Source organism: Mus pahari, chromosome 15 (assembly GCF_900095145.1).
Source record: "Mus pahari chromosome 15, PAHARI_EIJ_v1.1, whole genome shotgun sequence".
In the NCBI taxonomy this organism is placed as follows: domain Eukaryota; kingdom Metazoa; phylum Chordata; class Mammalia; order Rodentia; family Muridae; genus Mus; species Mus pahari.
In genome coordinates this window covers 31755442-31773481 of record NC_034604.1, presented here as the reverse complement: position 1 = coordinate 31773481, position 18040 = coordinate 31755442, and the positions used below count along the sequence as shown (strand labels likewise).

General features: G+C 35.8%; 1 protein-coding gene across 1 annotated transcript in view; it reads right to left on the bottom strand.

The window, feature by feature from the left end:
- Positions 1 to 18040, bottom strand: part of LOC110332931 (ankyrin repeat and KH domain-containing protein 1) — a 105526-nt gene that overhangs the window by 48745 nt on the left and 38741 nt on the right. The window contains exons 10-14 of the mRNA XM_029547220.1: positions 16168 to 16277; positions 7513 to 7600; positions 5970 to 6097; positions 5218 to 5361; positions 4397 to 4499 (exon numbers count right to left, since the gene is read on the bottom strand). Of these exons, the coding sequence (XP_029403080.1) occupies positions 4397 to 4499; positions 5218 to 5361; positions 5970 to 6097; positions 7513 to 7600; positions 16168 to 16277 (573 nt within the window). The remainder of the gene's footprint in view (positions 1 to 4396; positions 4500 to 5217; positions 5362 to 5969; positions 6098 to 7512; positions 7601 to 16167; positions 16278 to 18040) is intronic.

Sequence of the window (18040 nt, the reverse complement as noted above, 5' to 3'; positions counted from 1 at the left end):
AGTAAAGATTACAGAACATTCCATTTTAACTACAATATACACAGGTTCTCCTATATAGTTTAATATTTCCCATAAAAATGTGAGCTTTCATAACAATGATTCTAACAAACAGTACTGGAGGTGAGGTGTCACCTATTTTTCTTGTTTGGAACTTTCTAAACACAATCACTCTGAAATTCAACTTTTAAAACTGCTGTTTTAAAGGCAGGGTCTCACTGTGCAACCCTGGCTGGCATGTGCTCGCACCTGTGCATGCATGCACGCACACACGCATGCATGTGTGCAAACACCCAACCACATCCACACAGTAGGGCTAGGAAGATGATTTAGACAGTAGTGAAGACACAAATCTGGTTCCTCAACACCCACATAAAAAGCCTAGACCAGTAATCTCATCAGTGGGGAGGGAGACAGGAGGATCAGTGAGGCTGCTAGGCAGCTAGACTAGTCAAACTGGTGAGTTCTGAGTTCAGTGATTGATACTACCTCAAAAAAATGATACAGGAATAAATCTGACTTCAATCTCTTGCCTCCTTAAATGCACACACACAAAGAACAATAGTGAGAATTTTATGAAAACTTATAAGGCAAAGAATATGGACTTCAGACACACTAGGAGAATAATGGAAGGTAAAAATAATACAAAAAAATAAAACAGAAGCGTCATAAAGGACAAACTACTAGGAACTTTGCGATTAATTCAACCCAACATTTCAAGTCTGAAGGAGAAAAAAGTGACAAGTCAGAAGGAAGAGGCAATGAAGTACTATAAAGTTCTCAGAAAAGAAAGTACTTCTGAAAATATCTGAGCTATACAAAAGATATACTGGGCTAGGGTATACACTTCACTTGTAAAGTGTTTGACTACTATGTGTGAGGTCCTGAATTCAATACTCTGTACTACAAAGAAAAAAAAAGGAAAGATAAAATTCAAACTTGCAGTATTAGCAATTGAATCCAGGGGCTTTCTATATACTAGAGTAACCTAGCAACATGATCTCCAACCTTCCCCCACATATCATGTATATAACTATACACATATATACAAGATAAATATGATGTAATTTTTAAAACTTAATACATCTTTGTTTTAAGACAAATTTTATATCTAAAATGGATATTCTTATCCTTTTGTTCCAAGATAGACTTTTGTTATGTAGTCCTGGTTAGGCTGAATCCTGCTATGTAGACCGGGCTGGCCTCAAACTCAAGAGATCTGCCTGTCTCTGCCTCTCAAGAGATAGAATAGGGCTGGTGAGATGGCTCAGTGGGTAAGAGCACCCGACTGCTCTTCCCAAGGTCTGGAGTTCAAATCCCAGCAACCACATGGTGGCTCATAACCATCCGTAACAAGATCTGACGCCCTCTTCTGGAGTGTCTGAAGACAGCTACAGTGTACTTACATATCAATAAATAAATAAATCTTAAAAAAAAAAAAAAAAGAGATAGAATAAAGACTTGCATTACTACACCCATTCCAAGTGAGTTTTTCATTCTGAAAGATTTTATTTTTATTTAAGTGTATGTGTATCCATGCATGTCAAAAAGGGTACTGGATCTCTTGGAATTGTAGTTATAAGAGTAGTTGTGAGCTGCCTAACATCATAGGTCTTGGGAATCAAACTCCAGTTCTCTGTCTGGAAAAGTAGCAACCTCAACCACAAAGCTACTTCATAGGCCTCAGGTGACTTAAAAAAACAAAGCAAAACAGAATTTACAGGGACATTCACTCTATGAAGAGTCTGATTATTATTATTATTATTATTATTTTTTACTAACCTGACAGTTTAATCCAATAAATTATCACAATTTTGTTTTAAAAGATTTATTTATTATTATATCTAAGTACACTGTAGCTGTCTTCAGACACACCAGAAGAGGGCGTCAGATCTCATTACAGATGGTTGTGAGCCACTATGTGGTTGCTGGGGTTTGAACTCAGGACCTTTGGAAGAGCAGTTGGTGCTCTTAACCACTGAGCCATCTCTCCAGCCCCCAAATTATCGCAATTTGATCCTTTATAATTGTTAGGTAGCTAAGAGGAAATGCACAAGTATTTACATTCAAATGTTAACTATTTTCCTTTCTTAATAATTTAGTAAAAAGTGTGTTTAGAAGGTTATTTTTTATAGAGAAGAGGAAATAAGTGGATTCCTAGTATAAAACAGTTTCTAAGCAAAACCATTACTCATAAATATCAACATAAAGAAATCCCAAGTTCTTCTGTTGCTTACATATTAGCTCAGTATTTAAAATGTTCTAATTCTTCACTGAACATTTATCTAGATTATTTTTTGGTTTTGAGGTTTTGTGTGAATTTTTTTTTTTTTTTAAAGATTTATTTATTTATTATATGTAAGTACACTGGAGCTGTCCTCAGACACCCCAGAAGAGGGAGTCAGATCTCATTAAGGATGGTTGTGAGCCACCATGTGGTTGCTGGGATTTGAACTCTGCACCTTTGGAAGAGCAGTCGGGTGCTCTTACCTGCTGAGCCATCTCACCAGCCCTTGTGTGAATTTTAAAAAGTAATTATTTGTTTTATATGCACTGGTGTTTTGTCTGCATGTACATCTGTGTGAGGGTATCAGATCTTAGAGTTACAGATGGTTGTGAACTGCTATGTGGGTACTGGGAATTGAACCCATGATCTCTGCTAAGCCATCTCTCCAGCCCCTTACGTAACTTTTAAAAGCAATTTCTTGTTAAATATTAAATTTCTGAAGCCCAAATTCTTAGTCTTCTATATGAGTTTAACCATTCAAATATAAAAACAGATCAGGTGCAGGGTATGAGGCTGTAATCCCAGTACCTGGGAAGGACAGACATGAAGATAGTGGAGTTGTCTTCTAATGAGATCCCATCTCAAACAAACCAGAAAACCGAATCAGTAAAATAGCCCAGAAGGCAAAGGCTGTTGCTACAAGCCTGGTGACCTGAGTTTGGTCCCTAGAGCCCAAGTAAAGTTGGAAGGAGAGAACCCTTTCCATAAAGTTGTCCTCTGACTTCCATATATGTACTGTGGTACATGTATTCCCACACATGAATCATGCAAAAATATGAACACAGTAATTATTATTTTTTTAATCTGAAAAAACAAAAACAGAGGTACTTTAAAATATTTTAGAAAAGGGTGTTAGCTGGTTACACTGCTCAGATGTTAAAAATGCATGTGTTTATTTGCTAAGATTAAAAATAGCAGGAAGCCAGGCACGATGGCCACATTAACATATACTTATTTAGTTTTCAATAGTCTTTTTTTTACAATACACTAAATAAGATATATTCATAAAATTTTTTATGTTAAGCTTTTTGGACAGATGCTATTGGTCATAAAAAGCAGGGCCTCATGGATACTACATAAGTGTTTCAGTACTAGCCAATAGTTCCAACTCTTATGCAGTTTATAATATCCTAGAAATTACTTCAGCAAACTCAGATATTATAACATATAATTACCAAGAGAAGACACGTTATATCTATAAATAAAAAGATAGACGAACTAAACCAGAGCTAAAAAGCTTGAGTCCTTTAAACAGTATATATTCCTCTTAATTTGGGGTTCAGGCTTATAATCCTAGTACTCAGGAATCTGAGGCAATAGGATTGTCATGAGCATGAGTGAGGGTAGCCTGGGCTTCATAGATAGTCAGGTCAGGTCGGGTTAATTCACTAACAAAATGAATTTAATTCATTAACAAAGTCATCTGGATTTTATCCATATACATTTTGATAATTAATCATCCAAGTTCATACTGATAATTATTTCTTCAGCTCGCCCACTATATTCCTGCATTACATAAACTGAATGCAATTTTTCAACCTCTTTCTCATTAATTAAATTGATGCTATAAAGATTTACCAGGTAACCAACACATACTTTTATTATTACACTACAGTTTGGCTAAAATATTGTCAAACAGAAGCTGGGTGTTATAGCACATGCTCATATTTCTATCACTAAGGCAGAGGCAGAAAGATTGGCACAAGATCAGGCCCAGCCTGATGTAACTACTGAGTCCCATGCCATAGACAGGTACATAGAAAGAGCCTGTCTTGAAAAACAAAACTAGAGCTATCAGGTAGAAAAAAAAAGGTTTGGCAAAATTTTTTGCTTTAGTATAACAAAAAGCTTAATTTACATTCCTGAAGTAAATTTGCTTTTGACCAAGGAAAAACTACTTTAAGCAGTATGTTAACAGGCAAACAAACAGAAAGGCATTTTTCTAATATTTAGGGCTTTCCTATTTTAAACATCTCTAATAGAACTGACATTTGTCAAAGGTATATATGTCAATTAAACTCAGGTACATTAAATATCTCTGTACCATTAAAGTAAAATTTATTAATTAGTTGAAAAAGTATCAATTTTAAGGAAAATAATTGAACAACTAACCTTTTTGTACTCCTAAAAGGGCAGTAGACGTCTCCTGGGAAGTTCTGTCAGGTTCCTGGGGAGGCACAACCATGGCAAGTGTGTGTATGGGTACTCGTGGAACCTAAAACACCAACTCAGAAAAAAGTCATCTCAGATCACAGCAGAAAATAAAGTTCCATAAATAAAACACATATATTACTTTATGTTTTCTTCATATAATGTAACATTCACTTCTTTCTTTTTTAGATTTATTTTCTGTATATAAGTTTTTGCTTGAATATATTTATGTCAGCCACATGTGAGTCTGGTGCTCTTGGAAGTCAAAAGAAGGCATAGGATCCCGTGGAATTGTAGTTATAGATGATTGTGAACAACCATGTAGGTGCTGGGAACAAAAACTAGGTCCTCTCCAAGAGTAACAAGTGCATTTGACTGCTGAACCATATCTCCCTCTCCCTAACTTTATTTATTAGGGCTTAAATTTTTTTCTTAAGCCTTCACTAAAGAATAATTTCTGGGAATACTAAATAAGAAAGATTGAAGACAATCTATGTGTTTGATGATTTAGGTTAAATAAAATTATTATCTCTTGCTCAAGTGAAAGCCTTACAGCCCCAATTATAGTGAGAAGTTTAAATCACATACTCACTATACACTGGCCAATTTACTCTTGTTCAAATCTTATTTGACTAAAAGAGAAAATAAAATTCCAACATATATATTGAATTGAAGTAGACTATAAACTTCCAGGATATCTTAAATAGGAAAGAACTATTGCTTTCATTAAACAAAAACTTTCAAAGAATATTTATATCAAGAAATAGTCTATTTTATTCTACCTGAGATTCATCTTGTGACGGAGAGGTAAGTTGAGATACATCTGTGGTGGGAACCGACAGAACATTATTTGGATAATCCAACAGATAAGAAACAACATTAGTATGGCCACCTTTTGCAGCTTCAATAAGCATTGTTGATCCATCCTAAGAAAGAATTGACCATAGTTAATTCTTTATAAACTTACTCTTAGATCCTGATAAAATAACTTAGTCACATAAAATCAAATGTATTAATTTTACTTTCAGGTTTTGAAACACAGTTCTGCTATTTAGCCCAAAACTTACTTTGGATTCAAGGTAATCCTGCTGCTTTGGCTATGTCACCACAGGCAGCTCAACTCTCATTAATAGAAGCAAATATTAAGCACTAAAAGATCAAGCAAACCTTTAATAACAATATATCTTATTATTCAGTGGGTTTTGTTTGCTGGTTTATTTTTTCTTGAATCAGTCTCAATATGTACCCCATGCTGGCCTTGAACTAGCATAAGTACTGCTTTGGCATACCTACGGACAGTATTACCGGCATATTCCGCCATACTCAGCTGGTATTACTTATACGCTATATTAAGTAATACCTTAAGCTGGGTGTGGTTGTGCATGCTTTCAATACCAGCACTTGTTGAGGCAGAGGCAGGAGGATCTCTGGGAGTTTGAGATCAGCCTGGCCTACATAGTGAGCTCCAGAGACAGCCAAAAGTAGATAAACACTAATTCAAAAAAGCAAAAATGAAACAAAAATAGTAGAATACCTTGAGTCGATGAGTAGGGTCAGCTCCATGAGCCAAGAGTAGTTCAACCACTGCCAAATGGCCTCCTGCACATGCCAGTGACACTACTGTGTGATCATTATTGGCTGTAGCCCTATTCACATTGGCACCTTTAAAGAAAAACAGTAATCTTAACAAAGGTAAAAATCAAGCCAATTTACAATTATAAAGATTTTCTACAACTATAATACAGATATAAAACAGTGTAAATCATAAGTGTATAACTTGAAATTTTAAAACCTGTGTCACTAGAATCAGACCAAGAAATAGAACATTATCCATAAACCAAAAATCCTGTCAAGTGCTCCCTTTTCAGATATGCTCAACCTCGGTAACTCTTAACTCTGACTCCAAACAGTATCATGTAAAACAAAAACAAAGCCAAAACCAAAGTACTATTGTATTTTATTTAATCTTCAACTAAACATAATCCCAAATTGTATAAAACAATCTTTTGAGAAAGATAAGACAATATAATGATCTATTACAACATGAGACTATTTTGTAAGCGGTTTAACAATAAATTCAGACAATGCAATTATTTAGCAACTTCTACAACATAGAAAGGCAGTACTCAATGTGTTCCTATTTTTGGTAATTCGTATTATATTCTTGGCAAACAAACATAAAAGAACTCCAGAAGTTATCTATCTACTTCATTAATCACCCCCTCACCCCAGCAGTCATTAACTACATCTAGCTCTTAATCTTAAGGGATTGGGCCTTGTAAGAGTCACCATCCATGTTGGGATGCCTATTGGTAATGTCACTGTATAGGTCTTGTTTATGCATACTGTTTCAAGGAACATTTACTTATTTGATATAGGATCTCACTGTGTAGCTCTGGCTGGCCTGGAACATCCAGACTAGGCCAGCCTAAAACTCACAGACATCCATCTACTGGCTTCTGCTTCTGTATGCTGGAGTACGGATACAACATCATACCTATGCACAGGCCTCGGGACACATTTTTTTTTTTCGAAGTGTTCCCTGTTTGTTTGTTTGTTGTTTTTTTTTTAAAGATTTATTTATTTATTATATGTAAGTACACTGTAGCTGTCTTCAGACACACCAGAAGAGGGCATCAGATCTTGTTACAGATGGTTATGAGCCACCATGTGGTTGCTGGGATTTGAACTCCGGACCTTCGGAAGAGCAGTCGGGTGCTCTTACCCACTGAGCCATCTCACCAGCCCGGGACACATTTTTAAAAAGAACTTTGTATACTGTTAATTCAACTGTATGACAAAAGAACAGCATCTCTCACCTGTGTCTGCCCCAAAACTGCCTTGAATGTATTGAATATTTACTGGAGAACAGTGGTCATCTACTTTTACCCAGGACAGTCATAAAGTGTTTGATGAAAAAACCCTCAAGACTAATAGAAATTTTCCAGTAATCATCTCACAAACTGTTGTTTACTACATAAAATACACTGACAAAAGTCTGATTACTTTTAACCACTAAGTGTTTTTCTCAGAAATGGAAGGCTTTTGGAAACAACCACCTTTTGAACTTGCTTTACCTTTGCTAATAAGAAACTGAACAGTGCACAAATGACCTGCTCTTGCAGCTTTCATCAAAGGTGTTCTTCCACCTTCAGATTCATGTTCCTAATAAAGAAACAGAAAATCAACCAATCACCTAATGTAATATTTACTTTAAGAACTTAGTACTAATGATATGATAAACAGTGAGGATTTAGTACTTAACTCATTTGGACACTTACACAACCGACTTCAGTTCCTCTAATGTACAAATTCATTTCAGTTACACTAGATAGCATGACCCATCATGGGCAAGTTTAAACCTTGCATACCCAAAAATAACCTTTAAAGATAACATAATTAATTTTTAGTTTGGTACCCAATAACTTAAATTTTCTAATTACAATTAGATTAAGAAGTTATTTTTCTTAACTATTCATGTGAACTATGGGGCGAGGGGGGATTTAAGTCCCTAAGGTGATTTATAAAATCCTGATATTTTATTAGGAACCAATAAAAATTCTACCAAAGGGTGGAAGGAGAGAACAAGACTTCTGCAGTTGTCCTCTGACCTTCATGTGTGTAGTGGCATGCATGCACACATGTACACACATGTATACAATTTAAAGGATTCTACCGAAAGATAAAAACAGCACTAAAGAAAATGATAGTATTTTATGAGTAAGGGGGAACAAAAATATACCAATGAATGGAATTTTTTAGAATAGAAATTAAACACTTGAAGAGTTAAAGACAAAAGATATAGTTTTAGCAGCAAGATCATTGTTCTTCTCTATGAAGTTTGCCAGATACAAAAATAGTGATAAAACAGCTTCTAACCAGGTCTTATTATCAAACTGCAACCAACTGAACTCGTTTGTATAATTATTAGTCTTAGTATGGTTAGTGTACAAACTCTTACTACATTTACCTAACTAATGAAATTGTTGTTAACTTTATTTCTATGAAAAGTTTTCTTACCTATACTCCAGGTTCATAATTAAATTATACTAAGTATGTAAATGTGAATTCTGCTGTTGCAGTAGATTTTCATTAAGAAAAAGTAGAAAAACTGATGACAGTTTTTATTTCACCATTCTTTTAAATTAATTTAGAAAGTCACTTAGCTGCCATACATTCAATTCAATGGTTCATGCTTGTCATCCTAGCACATAGGAAGTAGATGCACAGAAACAGTTCAAAGCCATCATCAACTAAATATAGAACCTAAGGTAAGCCTTGGCTACCTGAGACTCCATCTCAAAAAAACAAAAACAAAAACAAACAAACAAAAAAACAACAACAGGCCAGTGACATGATTCAGTAGGTAAAGGTGCTGGCCTAATCTGATGAGCTGAGGTCAACCCCTGGAACCACATGGTAGAAGCAGACAAATGATTCTGGTTGTCCTCTCATCTCCACAAGTGAAGCAATGTGCATACATGTATATACACAAGAAATAAATGTAATAAAAAAATTTAAAGCAAAGCAAAACAACAATAATAGAAAAAAATCACCTACACACCTATTTCCTTTTGTCGGCTTCATTTAAACTTAAAATTAATGGTTTATTAAACAAGACTATATAAATATTTATTATATGTAACATACCAGAACAGCTTTCAGCACAAATTCATCAGTAGCTCCGTTATTACAAACACAGGTAATCAAAACAATCTTGAGCATAATATTTTTATTATTATTTAATTTTGTTGTGAGAGAAAAATCTCACACTATAAACCAAGTTGGCCTTGAATTCATTCTGTAGAGCCCAAATTAGTCTTGAATTCAAAGCAGTTCTCCTGCCTCAGCTCCCTAAATGCTGGAATTGCAGACATAAGCTCCCATGCCTAACTTGAATATACTTTTGATGCTATTAGTAGTTAGCACCTCATCTGTTTAAAAAAAAATTAACACAATTTGTGACAATATTTATTGTATCCACTACTTTAAATAATTTAAATTACAGCTCCTTCATTAAGATGGACAAAACATGTGACTGCTAGTTTTCCTTCTTTTTAACTTACCAGAAATATACACTTCTACTGCCACCTTTTACTTCTTGACATACAACACTGAATTTTATTTTCAGCAGTCCAGTTTCAGTTTTAAATAATAGTACTTTAACAAGAGGAAAAACAAAACAGAAAAACAAAAAGAAAACAAAACAAAACAAAACAAAACAAAAAAACCTGTACTGCATTTTGTCTACTATTTCTCCTACTTAATATATATTATCTCTCTATATATCAAATCTTTCTATAACTCTCTAAAACTCTTTCTATACAGTTTGTTATTGTTGTTCAGTTGATTTTTGGTTTGGTTTGGTTTTTTTGAGAGAGGGTTTCTCTGTATAGCCCTGGCTGTCCTAGAACTCACTTTGTAGACCAGGTTGGTCTCGAACTCACAAGTGCTGGGATTAAAGGTGTGTGCAACCACTGCCTGGCTTTTTTTTTTTGAGACAGGGCCTCACTATGTAGCCTTGGCTGTCTTGTAACTATGTAGACCAGGCTAGCCTCAAACTTAAAGACCCAACTATCTCTGACTGCCCAGTACTGGGATTCCCACTACACCCAGTTACAAAAATATTCTTTTATTTGAGCTGAGTCACTTACCAGCTAGCCTTCTCTTACTTCATTTGTACTTTGCTTGTGATATTTGATCAAGACATTAAAATGAGTAGAAGGCTGCTCAGTTAAATTTGATATTCACTAAAAATAACTTCTAAGTTTGTACTTCTGTAAGATTTTTTTTAAAAAAATCAAATATAAATAATACTAAGGAAATAAACCACTAACAACGCAAATCTCTTCACCAAGACACCATAATATTTTCAAATTGAGGATTTTCTTTGTCAGTCAACAAGGTCCTTTAATTTCTAAGCTTCAATTCAGATATCCCAATCTATTCTATATGGTGGCAGTTTATAAGCATCAAAGGCCACTGTGACCTAATCCTTGGCTTGGGATTGTGTTCTCCAAAGTAGTTTTCATGTCCTCCTGCTTATCATCCTGTGAAAGGAAAAAGACCTTATAGATCTTATCCTAAAAATGAGAACCACATTTAGCTGTGAAGAACTTGTAGACCTTCTCACTGGCACTTCAGGTGCATTTTCAAGTAAAACAATCCTAATTAATAAAGACCATAATTTTATGAGCATAGGTCTTCATTTATTTTTAATACAAAGTCTCTTTATATAGTCCTAGCTGTTCTGGAACTTACAGTGTAGACCAGGCTAGCCTTGAATTGCTGCTTCTGCCTCCAGAGTGCTGGGATTAAAGGCATATGTTACCACGCCCATATGAATGGCTTTGGTTTTGAGACAGGATTATCACTAAGTAGCCTTGGTTGGCCCAGTATATAGAACAGGCAGGCCTCTAACAGAGATCTACCTGAGTATAGTTTATATTTTAAGGACATGATGATGATCTTTTAATAAAATGTTAATAGAAATCTTGAAAGGAAGTAATTATGCTAAACTATAGATACTTATTCCTTGGTTTCTAAAGAAAACTAAAGCAATAAGCAGGAGTAACATTTTAAAATATCTAACCAAGAATACTAAAGATGTCAAGAAGTGTAGGAAAACTCAAATACTATTTAAGATAATTAGTTATGTAGTTCCTCCTCTCTTATAAATATGTTAGGTGCTTTTTATTCGTTGACTAGAGTCATTGGAATCTCCACCAAACAATTAAGAAATGTAGGTTTGTAAAAGGTTCACTTAGAGTAACTCCAAGTTCCTTAGAGATGGGAACATATATTCCTATGATACAGATTTAGTAAGAAGGTATTTATATGATCTGAAAGTGACTTTCGAGTACTCAGTTTCTCTCCTGTTCCCTTCCATATTAATCTCAACTAACAGCAAACCAAACTCAAAACAAACAAGTGCAAAGTAGCCGTCATGGAACTTATTATGATGCTCCTACACAAACAGAAATAAATCAAAACTTTAAGCTATTTCTGTTCATCAAATAATTTCATAAGAACATGGGCTGTTTCAAATAAATGTCTGGGTATGGTTTGTACATGTCTACCTTTCCAGCAGTCTAGAAATTCAGGGATTAAAACAAAAATCTACTTTGCTGGCCACAAGCTCTAGAGAGGAAGCAATTACTGATGTTTTACTAAGTAGACATGTTGTGGATGGTCAAAAAAGCCTGTAAATATGTTGAGAGACTGGAGAGATGGCTCAGTGGTTAAAAGGGCTACCTGATCTTTCAGACCAGAGTTCTCTCAGCACCCACATCAGGTCTGTAACTCCAGCTTTAGGCGGTTTTGAAAGCCTCTTCTGGCCTCCAGAGGAACCCACACATACAGCATACACATTTTACAAACAACAAAAAAACTACATTTATGTCAATAGATTAGTGCTGTTCTGCCATCTCTGGTGAAAGTTGCTTCATTCTATTGTGATTAGTGTTACTGCAAAGTACTGAGAATAAGTGACTGTGAATGCTTAGTCCTATCACCCTTTACCCCAACACCAAGGCTCAGGGACTATCACAGAAGAGGGAGTAGAAAGAATGGAAGAATTAGAGGAAGGGGTAGAGTCTTATGGAATGCTGTCTTCTGGGGCATGACAAGACCACCATACCCATGAACGGAGAGCAGCTGTGCTTACCTGCATAAAACCTAAACATCATTGAGTGGTCAACATTCCCTCACGGAAGGGGGAGGGGCAGTTAACAGTTGCTTGGGGGTAGGGCCTCATAAGGCCCCATCCCTCCCTGAGGACCTAGAGGCAGTTAATGGTTGCTGAGTGAGGGAGAGACATTTTCTTCTGATGGAGTTACTGGTAAGTTGCCCATACTCCCATAAATAACCTCACCTAAGCTCCTGTAAGCAGCCTTAACTGAACTCCCTGGGTCAAAAAAAACAACAAAGCTCATGGAAATAAAGGGGAATTACTTGGGAAGAAGGAAATCAGTAAAAAGTGGGAGAGAGAAAGGGAGAGTAAACATGATCAAAATACATTATATGTGAGTGTGAAAATGCCATCATTAAACTCACTGTTGTGTACAATGTATGCTAATAAAATAAAAATATCAGATAAAAATTTTAGAAAGCCACACACTAAAGTTCTGAATTTAGCCAGGAGTGGTGGCACATGCCTTTAATCCCAGCACTCGGGAGGCAGAGGCAGGCAGATCTCTGAGTTCGAGGCCAGCCTGGTCTTCAAAGTGAGTTCCAGGACAGCCAGGGCTATACAGAGAAACCCTGTCTCGAAAAACTAAAAAACAAAAAAAACCAAAGTTCTGAGTTTATTTTCTATGTATGGTATTTTTAAAAATAATTTATTCATTTTATGTGCATTGGTGTTTTGCCTATATGTATGTCTGTGGGAAGGTGTCAGATTCCCTTGGAACTGGAGTTACAGGCAGTTGTGAATACTGTTTTAGTGTTGAAAGCAATATGCTACAATGAAGACAAAGAGAATTATCTCCACAAATAGTTAGAAAATATAAGACACTTACCAAATCAAAACATCTTTTTGTTTGTTTGTTTTTGGGGTTTTTTGTTTTGTTTTGGTTTTAGAGACAGGGTTTCTCTGAGTAGCCCTGGCTGTCCTGGAACTCACTCAGTAGACCAGGCTGTCCTGGAACTCAGAAATCCACCTGCCTCTGCTTCCCAAGTGCCGGGATTAAAGGCGTCCGCCACCACGCCCGGCTAGCTAAATATGAAGGTGACTATCTCTTAAGATCTTTGGAAATAATGACTTAAAATAATCACCTACTAGTAAAAATCATGTCTGAAGTATAAAATGGTTGAACAATGGAAGCCTGGAAAATACTGACATCATAGTACATCAAAACTGAAGAGGGAAGGGAAAAGAAGACTTGGATAGAGCAAACAAAGGAGAAAGGCAACTTAGTACTTTAAAACTCAAACCATACTATTAAAAACAAAAACTTGGGGGCTGGAGAGATGGCTCAGTGGGTAAGAGCACCCAACTGCTCTTCCGAAGGTCCGGAGTTCAAATCCCAGCAACCACATGGTGGCTCATAACCATCCTTAAAAAAATAATGGGATTTGATGCCCTCTTCTGGTGTGTCTGAAGACAGCTACAGTGTACTCATATACATTAAATAATTAAAAAAAAAAAACAAAAAAAAACAACTTCGCTTTGCAAGTTCTCTGCCTTTAACTTGAAACTAATAGTGAATAGGAACTAGAGGAGTATGATAAAAGAAGCCAAGTCATATATGCTTTGGAAAAGTATGCTACAAAGAAAGGGGTAACTGTGCCTGGTGACACAGATCTGTAATTCTATCTATTTGGAAGACTGGGGCAGAAGAATCTCAAGTTTGAGGCCTGTATAGGTTATAAAATAAATACAAAGTTGACCTGACCACTTAATGAGACCCTGTCTCAATTAAAAGAGTAAGACTGGGAATATAGTTTAGTGGTATCATTTTTAGCATGCAAATTAATCCTTAATACTGGTGTAGTAGGAGAGAACTGAGAATAGTATAATATATTAAAATTCAGTTTTCTGCTATAAAGTTTTCTGCAGTATTTGACGAAACAGCCTGGAATAATGTGACACCAGAGCATTTGGAATATATTTTTAAAAAATTTCCTGTATAGAAAATGGATTAACGAGTGTGAGACGCTTGGGCTTGTTTGCCACCAATGCTTACTATCCAAGGTTGATTCATAGAACCCACAGGATGAAATAAGAGAATGACTCCTGCCAAGTGCCCTCTGACTTCTATTGGTATGCTACAGTACACCTTTCCCCATAAAGAATGAATTACACACAACACACAACACACACACGCACACATACTCACTCCCCTTTGTAAAAGCTGAGTGTGGTCCCAGTGCTATGGGAACAGAGACAGGAGATTGCTGGTGCTTGCTAGCTGCCAATTTAGCAGAAGACTCTATCAAGGAATTAGATAGAGTGAATAATTGACTTCTCCTCAGGCCTCTGTGCAGACGTATATTACGTAGAGTATGCGCGCGCGCACACACACACACCATACAATAAATAAAGAAGAAAAATAAACAGGCAGCATACTGAGATCTATTGTCATAAATATCAATTATCTTGCAGAAATGTCAACTAATACAGCAAAACCAGTTGAGTAAGAATGAGTTGATAGAGGCCTTAACAGGGAAAGAATCTGCTGTGCAATAAGGGCCAGAGTTCAGATCCATAGCACCGACATATATGCCAGTTTTGTATGGTGTGGTCAGCACATGGAAGAGAGACAAGAAAAGCCACTTAGCTAGACTAACCAAGTTGCTAAGTTCTAGGTTTAAATGAGAGACTCTGCCTCAAGATAAAGGGTGGAGAATGATGGAGGAAGACAACAACATCATCATCTAGCCTCCATCCACACACCACCACCATTAACACAGTAGGCTGACAAGATGGCTCAACAGATAAAAGTGCTTATCACACAAACCTGATGACCTGAGTCCAATCTCTAGATGCCATGTGAGAAATGACACACCAGAGATGCCCTTTGATGCCCACGTTTTCTGTGGCACTTGTACAACCACATATATATAATAATTAAAGAAAAATTTAAAATATATTTATTAGGAAAAAAAGAAATAAATGCTAATGGTATGGCAGCACCAGCCTATAGTCCCAGTATGTAGTAGGCTGAGAAAAGAACCCAGGGGCTACATAAAATCAGGCCAGCCAGAAAAACCCTGTCTCAGCAAGCAAAATGAATAACAGTTATCATTACAGCATTTATTATTAGTAGAAATGATAATAGTATAACCATATTATATACTTAAATTTTACTCAATTATTTTTCAACAATATTCTCAGGTTGAATATGGGATGTCTGTTATTAAAATGATTAAAAGGTATCTGTATTGATTTATCAAAATAAATGGAAATACTAAAATTATCTACATTTCCAACTATATCTCACACATGTAAGTATTATAATTATTCATTGTACTATTCATAATTTTCCATAGCTCTAAGCATTATAATACATATGAACTTGCCACATAATTTGATATTATATGAAAAGTCAAATACAAAAGGATAGAAAATACAGAATAGGGTGATATTGTTAGGAAGATGGCTACCACAGTATCAACTTTTGTCTCCTTTTGTCATACTGGAGGCTGGACCTGGGGCTTTGCACATGTCAGGCAGGCCCTCTACCACTCAGAAGGAGATTTACTTCTAAATGCAGTCAGAGAAAGTCAACCACCCAAAGCGAATTGACAAATTATTTTATTTTGTGAAAACATCATTGAATTTTATGATATATGTAATAAATAGCACTTTAGAAAGTACAGGTTAAATGAGGATAGGATGAATAGAATAGAAACTAATAGTTTTTTGCCTAGTAAAAGAAATGGTATTTGTTATTAAACGTATTTCAAATGCATTTAATACTTTTAACAACTTACAGGTGACCAGAGGCTTATTTGTTCAATTAAATCTTAGTGTGTATGTGTATGTGCAACCACATGTACACATGAGGTTTGAGGACAACTTCAGAGTTGATTATCATTTTCTACCATGTGGGTTCTGGGGATTAAACTCAACTTGTCAAGTCTTGGCAGCAAGACTTGTATGCCATATTACCAATCTCTATTTTATTCAAAATGTGTAAATCTCTGATCATTACAAATGTGTTCTAGATGGTAGATATGAATAAATATTAACATTCACACATAAATATTTAAAATTTTAAAAATCTTACTAAATGGGCCCCTGCTTGAAGTAGAACATCTGCAACATCTGTATGTCCATTTTCACAAGCATAGGTTAGAGCTGTGTCTCCTGTTGCTGTGGTAGCATGCACATTAGCACCTAGAAACAAAACAAAACATACATTTACCCTCTTCTGGCCTCTATGGACACTGCATATATATGGTGTACACTCAGGTGCATATATATATATATATATATATATATATATATATATATATATATAAAACTTTATTTTTACTTATTTTAAATTTTATTTATTTATTTATTTATTTATTTATTTATTTGGTTTTTTCAAGACAGGGTTTCTCTGTATAGCCCTGGCTGTCCTTGAACTCACTTTGTAGACCAGGCTGGCCTCNAACTCAGAAATCCGCCTGCCTCTGCCTCCCAACCACTGGAATTAAAGGCGTGTGCCACTACCGCCCTTACTTTATTTTATTTGTTTGCTTTTGAAACAGTTTCTCAGTATAGGTCTGAGTGCTCTGAATCTTGCTGTGTAGACCAGGCTGGCCTTGAACTCAGACATCCAATTGCATCTGCCTCCCAAATGCTGGGATCAAAGGTGTGCACAACTATACCTGATGCATAAAACTTTAAATAAATAAATATATAATAAAATTAAAAGTGTAAATGTTTATTTTAAATAAAAATAATTATAAAAAATAAATAGGGGAAGTGGGAAGTATACATGAAATGAGATTGACCATGAATTAAAATTGGGTGGGTAACAAACCACACATGAAAGGACACACCCATGACTTCAAATTGGGACGTGAAAGCCAGAAGAGCAACAGAAGTTTGAGGTAAAGACAAGCCTGTACTCCAAGGGCCTGTCGAAGAAAAACAAAACAAAACAAAACAAAACAAAAAAAGTTCATACCAAAGCCAAAAAGAAGAAGTCTGGTTAATGTTGGAGTCATCATTCTAATCAGAGAACTCTGGGAACTATATCCTTCAAGTCAGCAGTAGGAGCAAATATGAGAATCAACTCAGACACAACAGAAAGTAATGCCAGGGGCTCCAGGGTTAATTACTGAACACTAACTAGGTCATCTTGATAAGATTATATAGCAACTTTGAACTTTGCATCAGTTAAGTTTCAAGATTTTAAAAAAAAAAAAAAAAAGCCAGGTATCCTCCCCAGAGACGGTGCCAGTAGAGCCAGTAGAGATATATATTAGGACCCAGGACCCAGACTCAAAAAACAAAAAATAGAAACAGAATGGGTTTAATAGTAATTTTTTTTTTCACATAGGGTTTCATTATTTTACAAAGGGTCTGCAACTTGCATGTAGACCAGGTTGGCTTTGAAATCAGAGATTCACCTACCTTGGCCTCCTGAGTACTCAGATTAAAGGCATGCACTACCACACTCAGCTAATATTTTTTTATAACACAATGACCAGAGGCAAGTAATAGAAATAATACAAAATCTGAGTAAAAATATCTAATATTCGGTAAGTTCTTTCATTTTGTTTTTGTTTTTGTATTTTGTTTTTCGAGACAGGGTTTCTCTGTATAGCCCTGGCTGTCCTGGAACTTACTTTGTAGACCAGGCTGGCCTCGAACTTAGAAATCTGCCTGCCTCTGGGATTAAAGGCATGCACCACCACGCCCAGCTCGTTTTGTTTTTGGTTTGTGTATACATAGTCTCATGTATCTTAGATATGCTCTTATGAGACCAACTTGAAGTCCTGATCTTCCAGCTTCCACCTATATAAGGTTCTTTTTGTTTTGTTTTGTTTTGTTTTGTTTTGTTTTGTTTTGTTTTGTTTTGTTTTGTATGAGAGAAGGTCTCAATAGGAATTGGGGACTAGCCTAGAACTCAATTTATGGAAGAAGATGGATCTTCCTGCCTCTGC